General features: G+C 34.6%; 1 protein-coding gene across 9 annotated transcripts in view; it reads right to left on the bottom strand.

The window, feature by feature from the left end:
• Positions 1-10102, bottom strand: part of SHPRH (SNF2 histone linker PHD RING helicase) — a 68717-nt gene that overhangs the window by 56802 nt on the left and 1813 nt on the right. For 6 of the 9 annotated variants that reach the window (XR_010381224.1, XM_010983730.3, XM_010983729.3 and 3 more), the window contains exons 2-3: positions 4059-4724; positions 1660-1789 (exon numbers count right to left, since the gene is read on the bottom strand). Coding sequence is in view for 8 of the 9 variants with exons in the window: in XM_010983730.3 (XP_010982032.1) it covers positions 1660-1789; positions 4059-4697 (769 nt within the window). In the remaining variant the exon portion in view is untranslated. Of the gene's footprint in view, positions 1-1088; positions 1337-1659; positions 1790-4058; positions 4725-5699; positions 5839-10102 lie in introns of those variants that run through there. The other 3 variants (XM_064486605.1, XM_064486606.1, XM_064486608.1) reach the window with 2 other exon arrangements.

The raw sequence follows: 10102 nt of genomic DNA, 5'->3' as shown, positions 1-10102 counted from the left end.
GTTTTCCCTGGTCAGAATTAGTATTCTCCTGTGTTCATGAAATAGTATCATACTTTGGATATAGCAATACATTGCAGTCTGTCTGGTAGCACAATCATTTGTGCGTATTCATCCCTTCTCCATTGAACTGAAATGCTCTTTGACAGCAAAGGCTGTCTTTTGTTTTTACAGCTCCTCAGAGCAGCTGGCATGTATTTTATCCATTGTAGATATTTACCAATCATCTGAGGAACTGAATGTGATTATCTTTTGCAGTTTATAAAAGGATAATTTATTTCACTTTTACATGTTAACATAAAATCCATATGCAGACAAAATTTTCTGTATCTAATAACACAAGGCTTCTCATTTTATTTCTTACACTAAAAAGCATAGGTATCTGGTAGTAGCAGCAGCCAATCAGAATATTAAGGGCTTAAGCCATCAATAAAAATTTGTAAGAATTTCAGATTCATTTGTTGGGTACAATTGCCTGTGGAAGAAGAATCACACCTATTATAAAAAGAAAAACTTTTTCAAACTCTTGAACCCATTTACAAACCCCCTTTAGCCAATGGTTTATTTCTGAATGGTTTCAAATAGGTCTATACATATTTATAGGACATACTTCATATGCTCTAAAATGAAGACTACCACAAAATACATAATTTACTTTTTTCAGTTAAAAATATGCCATATAAGATTATGCCATGTAAGATTTTCAAAACTTTACAATTAATGTATAGTTATACATGCCTGGTTATTTCAGACTGTTACTATAGGTGTATAATCTAGTATTAATAACTAAATTTGAAGTTTTCTTTTGAAACCCTTTGAAGTTTTCCTTTGAAAAGTTCAAATTGTATTACTTTTAATAGGCAGAATAATGGAATTCTTATAAAACTCGAGATGTACATAAAAGCATTCCTTCCAATTCTGAAACCAGTGATTTTCCTTAAGTCTTTAACATGCATTTACTATTATTATTATGAAGCTTTGCAAAGAACGTACTGCAGAAATAACTCAATAAACAAACTTAGAAACTGATTTCCCAAATATTCCAGTATAAAAATGTTCTATAATTTGCACCTGAAGTAAGGCTCACCCACCATGAGCAGGACTTGGAGAATTTGAGCCGTTTTTCCAATAGCGTTTGTTGATGGGCTGCATCAAGCCATCCACACCTCTCCCTTGAGAACCAATGGCAGACAACTCTGAAACTGCAGTCCTGACCAAGGATGCAGCGTCTTGCCAAGAAATAGTAGTAAAGCTAACTGGTCTTTATGGGGAGCAGGCTCTTGAGATTATTTGCCAGACTGCAAAGGAGAGGTGGAATAAAGGCCAGCCAAGATTATCTGGCCATGACAAAATAAAAGCACAGGAATAATGCAAAAATTCCAATCAGCTCAGATCCCTTTAAATTCTGCCTACTGACTTCACAAACATTTCTTGAGTACTTACTATAAGCTAAGTACATTATTAAGTCAATAAAATAAAGAGGAAAATTATAGTACTGGGGTCATTTCAGATATGTATTATTTTGTCATAAGTAATTTTATGGAGGTTATTTAATTTTATTATGGTTTTATTAGCTGTTTTTCTGGTTGTTATGTATGGGAATTGGGGGAAAACCCACAACTCCTTAGTAATAGAAATTTTAAAGTTTATTTTAAAAATTACCTGGAATGACAAAATTGTATAACTTTTCCATCACTCTCTTCATGAGCTGATTGAACTTTTTCATTCTTGAATTTGCATCACTCAGAAAATCTAGTTTCGCTAGGCCACCTTCCAAAAGATAAATTCCAACCTACAAAGAATTGATCAACATAAAAATTGCTTTGATTGTACTACATCATTTTTATGAGGATATAAGGAAAACATTTTTTATCATCATCATTTTTAAATGTATTCACAGTATTTACCTCACAAACACTAAATATACATCTACCAAATTGTCCTCAGATATTTTTGCTTTCAATAAAAAATTCTTTCTATAAATGCAGTGCCTAATATATGTGAAGCACCACTGAAGTAGCTAGAAAAAAATATTTCCCTAACTGGAAACGAACCTGGGAGAATGTGATGAGAACACCAATTCTGCCTCCCAAATCAATGATTTCCCAACTGGATGATCATCAGAATTATCAGTGAAGTTGGTTACAAATGCAGATTCCCCCAGAAGATTCTGATGCACATGACAGGACTCTTAAGCGCAGTTAGTTTGGGAATCCCTATTACTAGATCAAACACTAAAATGTACAGGAAAACAGAACTTTATTAAGGTTATATAGCTTAATTCTGGTGAAACAGTGTAGTATGAACTTTTGCAGTCAAAATACTTGAATTTTAATACTGGCATTGATATTTTAAGAGCTAAATGAACAAACAAAATGATTGACTGATTTTGACCCAAATGTTCTCATTTGCAAAATGAAGATAAGCCTGTATGAGATAGCTTACTGAGTACAATTTTAAGACTTCCTAAAGATAGATAATCAATAAACACAGTTTTTTTTCATTTCTCTATATTATCCTGGCCCTGATTCCCTAATTACTGAGATTCTCATATTCTTTCCCTTAAGAACAAGAATCAACTAGTGTTATACAGGAATAAGTGGCAAAGATTCGTTTTCATTATTATTTGTATTCTGCCTTGTGTTTACCTAGAGATGGCATGCTATAGCAGCAATAAGTGTTTAAATATTCATAAAAATCGGGATCAGGAAAGACAAAATAGATCAGGACTTGGTGTGTGGAAGAAATGGATAGAACACAGGCATACGAGCCATGAATTTCTACATACTTGTTATCACCGAGCCACGATTTTTGGCACTCACAGTAAGCAAACAGAGGGGATGCTTGGTTGCACAGTTAGACTGTACAGGAAGGAATTAATTACAATCTAATGTTTCTAAATTTTTTCCTTTCTTTCTGTCAATGCTGAAATTATAAATAAGGCTATCATCATAATTGCTTTTTAATGTGAGAAATGTGTAACACACAGGTCTCAACTGAACAAAGTTGCATTTAACATTTTAGAATTTCTTTTCCAGTTTTAGCATGAAGGCCTATTAACCTGCTTCACAGTTTACCAAGTACATTTATTTGTTATTTTACCTGATTCTCAACACAATTGTATGAAGTAAAAAGAATGAGTATTATTTACATTTCAAACAGAAAGAAGCTGAAATTAAAGCATTTAAATGATTCACATAAAATTATTCAGCTAGCTAATAGCAGAGCCTGAAATGAATTACACATTTATTCATTCATTTACTGAAAATCTGTTTAGTACCTGGTACTTTACTGGGCTATAAAGATAAAAAATTTCATAGTCTAGTGGGGAGGAAAGATCTAAAATCTAAGTATACAAGTGACCAAGGCAAAAATAAGCATAAATGTCAGATATTATAGGGGAAGGGCATGTAACATCATCCATGGAGTTTAAGGGATGATCTCCCTAGATGAAGTAAACTCTTAATGACCAGGAGTTAGGACTGAAGGGGAAGGGAACAACCCAGGTGGAGGGAAGTGAGAGAGCAAAAGGAAAGATACAGAAAGACAGCAGGGTATCTGCAGGAAACAAATCAATGTGTAGTTTCTGAATATAAAAAACAGAAAGATAAAGGAAGAGGTGAGGCTGAAGGAGACAAAGGTCTATCAAAGGAGAGACTTCCATGCCATATTATAGTTAATTCTGTAGGAGGTAAAGAACAGAATTCCATTTGCATTCATATAATACCACCCCAGAGACAAAGGACATGACAGAGTTGAAATGGTAGGCAGGACTTAAAAAATTGCTACAGGAAGAGAAAGAGATAACAAGAACCAAAACAAGTCACTGAGAGTAGGGCTGGAATGGACAAATCAGGAAGATCTTGAAAAAGTACAGCCTGGAAATAATTAGCTATAATATATATTTTTTAATAGTTACTGAATGACCTAAATAAAGTATATGTTGACATTTAATAATCAGAAGCTTATTGCTGGCTTTTCAAGCCTTCCTTCTAAGTTAATTTCAAAATGGGCTGTCTAATGCCAGAAGAACCTTAAACACCACCACAGAAATTGAGTACCTTGACAATGTGATTTCCTTCGGGCTTTTGGTAAAGTTTTATTCTTTTCTTCTTCTGCAGCCACCCCAAATCTTCTAACATTTCACCACTAAAGGATGATTCCACTTGAGTACCCTTGTCACAAATGCGGATTGGCTCAGTGAGTCCTCTTTTTTGTTTCTCTGTATCTTCACTTTCTGAATGAATACACATCAGGAACTGATTGCTTGACTCTGAACTCATCAGTGTAAAACTCTTTTCAGAAAAATTTTCAATTAAACTCTGACCAGCAAGAAGTTGAAGAGTAAATTCTCCTAGAAACGCTTTCCAAGAATCATCAACGTGATAGGGAGAAATGACAATATTCAGCTTTATAGACAAAGGGGAAGAAATGCCATCAGTCTCTTGTTTATCAATTGATTTTGAGATGCTCACTGCCTCTGAACACCTCTTCTTATCTCTGTGAGCCTCTTCTTCCTTTATACCGTCATCTAGGATGATGCAATGAGCAGAGGAGGAGTCCAAACCTGGGCAGGGGTGCTCATCATCAGTCAAGGTGAGAGGTTCATTCCTTCTGTCCTCATGCATATTCCAGCAAAGCTGCTGTTGCTTTTCCTCGTCTATCTTCACTGGAGGAGCACGTTTCCGTCGGCTGCTCATTTTCAAGTTTTCTTGTTAATGTGAACTCTAGAAGACAAACACAACAGTAGGCATTCCAAGAGATGATTTTAGTATTAAAGTATTCTCAGATGAGAAGTTCAGCATATGGTAATAATCCTACGGATAACATAAAAGGTACAGAGAGATACATAAAGCAACATATAATTTTTTTTAATAAGTCAAATACAGCTATGGAACACATTGACTATAATCTCATGTATCATATAAATTCCAACGGTCTTCTTGGTCTTTTATAGATAAATTTAATATAGATAATTTGTTGTTTAAAATAAATTCTAAAAATATTCTTAATGAACAGTAAGACAGTAAGGTAAATCTCTCAAACAGCCTGGAAATGCTTATTTGAAAAGTTTCAGTAACATTTAAATTCATATCAAAAAAAACCCCACAAAAAAAAAAACATTTAAACTCACATCACCACTACATAATTTCAATTGCTTTATAATCCTAAAGGTTTAAGAACTTTACAAAACAATCAACACCATCACATCCTCAGGGAGATATATCGTTTTCATGAAATAGAAGCAGGAAGTCATAATACAAAAAAGATGGCTATTAAAAAAACTGATTAGCAATTTTAGAAAAGCAAACTGTATTACTGAGTATTTTTGACCTGTGGTTGGTTGAATCTGTGGTTGCAGAATCTGCAGCTGTGGAGGGCTGACTGTAGTTTTAAAAAATGAAGATAAAAAAATGACAAACAAAAGCCAAGAGAATTCACTTGTAGACCCACAGTACAAGAAATGTTAAAGTCCTCAAACAGAAGGAAAATAATATTAGATGGAAATTTGAAGCTACAGAAAGGAATAGAAAACATTATGAATGAAAAAAGTATGGTAATATAATAGACTTATTCTCATTTTTACATTTTTAAAAAAGATAACTGCTTTTTAAAAAATTTTCTTTTTATTCTGAAAATTGGCAAGTCTACATAAAAAGAGAGAAAAGAGCAGAGTAGTATAATCATAGAGATATACACACTGTGTACTGTGTTTGTGGGCTGGAAGACTCAAGATGCCAAAATGTCAATTCCTTGATATTGATCTACAGAGTCAAAGTAATCCCATTCAAAATCCCAACAGGCTGTTTTTGTAGAAACTGACAAGTTGATTCCCAAGATCTAGAAGAGTCAAAACAATTTTGAAAAAGAAGAATAAAGTTGGGAGAATTAACACTGACCCCAGGACTTAGATGAACAGTAATCAAAAACTGTGGCAATGATATACATAAAGACATATGGTCCAATGGAAGAAAATAAAGTGCCCTGTAATAGCCCCATATATGCACGGTTAACTGATTTTTGAAGGAATTCAAATGTAATCAATGAAGAAAGACTATCCTTTTAAAAAAAATAGATATCTATATGAAAAAAAAATGAACCTTAATTTTTACCTCCCATCACATATAAAAATTAACTCGATATGGATCATGAACTGAAATATAAAAGCTAAAACTATAAAAACTTCAGAAAGGAAAGAGGAGAAAATCTAAGTGACACTGGACTAGGCAAAAAAAAAAAATTTAAATAGGACACAAAAAACAGAGGCTATAAGAAAATGATAAATTAGGCTTTAGTGAAATTAAATACTTTGGCTCTTCAAAACATTGTTATGGAAATGAAAGGGGAAGCTGCAGATGGGAGACAATATTAGTAAAACAAATATCTGATCAAAGACTTCTATGTGGAATATATAAATAACTCTTGCAAACCAATGGTAAGACAATCTTATTAAAAAATGGACAAAAATTCTGAAGTCATTTCACCAAAGATGATCTGTAACTGGCAAACAAGCACACAAAAATATCTTCACCATCACGTCATTAACATACTGCAAATTCAATCCATAAATCACAATGAGAAACTATATATCCACTAGAATGGTGAAAATTTAAAAGACTGAGGATGCAGAACAACTGAATCTGAACTCTTAAACATTCCAACAGGAAATGTCTGTCAATTTCTTATAAAATTAAATATACACTTTCTGCACAGCCTAGTAATTCCACTCATAGGTATTTACCATAGGTATTTAAGATAAATTAAAAAAAAAAAACCAGAATGGTAAAAAAGACTTAAACTTGAATTTGTTAATAGTAGTTTTATTAATAGAAGCCTAAAACTGGAAACAACCCAAATGTCCATCACCTGATGAATGGATAAACAAATGGAACTCCATGACAAACTACTGATACACACAACAACATGGATGAATTTTTAACACATTATACTAAGTAAAGGAAGCCAGATGTGAAAGACTACATACTGCATGATTCCATTTGTGTGAAATTCTAGAAAAGGTAAAATTCTAGTGACAGAAAGCAGATTAGTGGTTACCAGGGGCCAGGAAGTGGTAAGAGGTAACTGACAGCAAAGAAGCAGGAAGGAAAGTTTTGGGGTGAAAGAAGTGTTCTACTGGTGATCATACAATTGTACATATTTGACAAAATCCATCAAACTGTATATGTAAAATTGTTGAATTTTATTATACAAAATTATACCTTAATAAAACTAATTTAAGAAGCAAAAACAAAAAGCTGATGCAGGAGGGATTTAAAAATTGCAAGAGAATATTATGAATAGCTTTATTCTAATAAACTTGAAAATCTAGATATAATATGTAATTTACTAACAAAATGTAGGTGAATAAAATTGGCCCAATAAATAGAAAATCTGAATAGAACAATAACCATAAAAGAAACTGAAGTAACATTACTTATCTACCTAAAATCTACCTCATTTCCTTGTTGACAGAACATTTCTTACTTAGGAACTTGGTGGACTTATTATTTAAAAGGAGAATGGTTTCCTCTGTAGCCCCAAGGGAGTTGTGCAGTACAGTAAGGTTGCCACAAGCTGCATGTGGCTATTTAAGTTAAAAAAAATTTTAAACTTAGCTCTTCATTCTCTCTAACTGTGACACTCAAGCACTCAAAAGCCATATATGAGTAGTGGCTACTGTACTGGACAGTATAAATATAGAACATGCTCATAATTCCAAAACGTCTATCAAACAGTGCTGGTTTAAGTCAATCATGAGAATTCCATTCCCTTAACCAGTTCTTGGTTTATGAATATCCAGGTGGTGGTCTATAATCAACCTCTGACTATAGTTAACTACTTTCCAAGCATCTTATCTCCTCTATTATTTTGGATAAGAGATCAGAATAATATAGGAAGTCCCTAATAACCTAAGTGTTTATCTCTGTCGAGCTCTTCTCCAAGCACAGCCTGGAATATTGGAATTGGGTCACTCTACTGAAATTAGGCTACACCAGTTTATCAGTTAGCTATTGCCATAAACATGCTGTATAATAAAGTACCAGAACTCAATGCCTTGAGATACAGGTTAGCTGAGGGTTGGCTGATCTAGGCTAGGTTTCTGGAGAAGCAGTTTGGTTCTGCTTAACGTGGTTCTCATCCTTCTCCTGGAACCAGCAAAATAACCCAGGAATGTTCACCAGTGACTGAGGTGGAAGAGTGTAAATCCAATCATATAACTACTTTTTGAAGTGTCTGGTCATAGGAAAACCACAAGGGTTCTGTGGGCCAAAGCAAGTCACATGGATGAACTCAAAGCCAAGAAATGGGTACATATACTACACTTCTTTAGGGGTGAAACTGCTCATGGCAAAGAGTGTGGATATGAGGTAGGGCATTGGGTCAGTTACACAATCTGTCACGCCAACCACAGTAATATTAATAAAATGGAAGTTATGGAATCATTAACTCTAAAAGCCCAAAAAGCGACTGACTATAGAGTCTCGCATGTGCAAAGCAATGTGGCTTACAGGAGAGAATGTGGGCTTTGAACTTCTAGATTCTAATTCTAGCTTTGGCATTTACTGTGTGGTGCCGGGCTAATTACCTAGCTTCTCTGTGTAAGTACAGGAGCACAGCAACAGAAATTTAGCATATATTCAGTAAGTGGTAGTTGCTATTATCATCACCCTGAGAACACTATGAATAATAACCAAACGTTAAAGTGGCAGGATGGGGGACTAGAGAGCAATGTGTTTCAAACTTGACTGTGCTTTAGAATCACCTGGCGGAACTTTTTAAAAATCATGATGCCCTGGTAGCTACCCCAGCCAATTAAACGATAATCTCTGGGGCAGGGCCCAGGCCACTACCTCTGTTATTTTTTAGGCTCCCTAGCTGATTTCAGTGTGTGGTCAAGTCTGAGAAACCTTGCGGATAGTCAGCTGCCTAATAAAATCCAGTTCTTTCCTTCCAAAGTATAGAATAGATGGGAAATGTCTCCTCAGCTGGTGCTGCATCTGTAATAGTCCCATAACCAGTTCTAGCCAATCAATTGTGAACAGAGGTTAATATATGCCCTTTCCCTTACAATTTGTAAAAGAGATATTATTGAACCAGAATATGTTCCTTCAATGCTTTATTTTCTCTGATAAGACTCATTCAATATCTTTTAAATTATATATACCACTACAATTTGCACATTCTTTCAGATGTTTGCTTCCAACTTGATTCTTCTAATATTATAGCCTCAAAGTATTTACCAGTTACGATAAGTTGAAGAAAAATAAATACCAGGATTTCTAGCAAGGCTCTCCTTTTGTCCAGTTCTCTACCGAGCAAACATTTACGATCTACCTCTCGCCCCACCTCAGTTACCCAGGCCCCATCATCCTGTTTCGGGTGACTCTTTGTCTAAGAGATCTCTATCTAGGGATAACTCTTGAACCAAAGAAGATATTAATTGATCAAAGCTACTTAAAACCATAATGTTAGCTGGCAGCTAATGAGTCAAGTATTGGTAAAATTCCATATATCTCTAATCATATTCCAATTCTAAATCCTTCTCCTTGTTTTCCTCATACCACATGAATCCCACCTATTATGGTCCAGCTTCTTTTTCCTCCCCCTTTAAATATCAGTGTTTAGGTATAACATGATTATATGCAGTTTTCTCTGTGGACCACACTTTTACTGTCCCACATTTAAATGTAAATAGCCTGTTGCCTGAAAAGCCCTTTCACATTTTTCTGCCTATCACTGTCCTAATCTTCCCTCAAAACCTTTTATGAACAGGTATGCTGAGTTAAAGGCCTCTCCTCCTTGATCCCAACTGATAAAATGTTCTGAACTGTTTAACTCTGAGCTACTTGAACATTGGGCAGGAACAGTATCTTATTCAGCATTGAAATCCTAAGGCCACGTCAGTGCCAGGATGTAAATGATACGCAAAATAACGTGAAACAAAGATCTCTAACTCCCTGAATATCCTTTCTCTTTTAAAGGACTGTACAGTACTTTGCTCAAATTTCCTTTTGGACAAGTCTCTCTTAACCACATTCTAAAAGACTATAGGCAGTGTAAAACAACTACTTAATATTTCTGGCCCTGAATGAGACTGAGAAAA

This window comes from Camelus dromedarius, chromosome 6 (genome assembly GCF_036321535.1).
Source record: "Camelus dromedarius isolate mCamDro1 chromosome 6, mCamDro1.pat, whole genome shotgun sequence".
NCBI lineage: Eukaryota > Metazoa > Chordata > Mammalia > Artiodactyla > Camelidae > Camelus > Camelus dromedarius.
The sequence above is the reverse complement of the archived record's forward strand: the minus strand, read 5'-3'. Positions and strand labels throughout refer to the sequence as shown.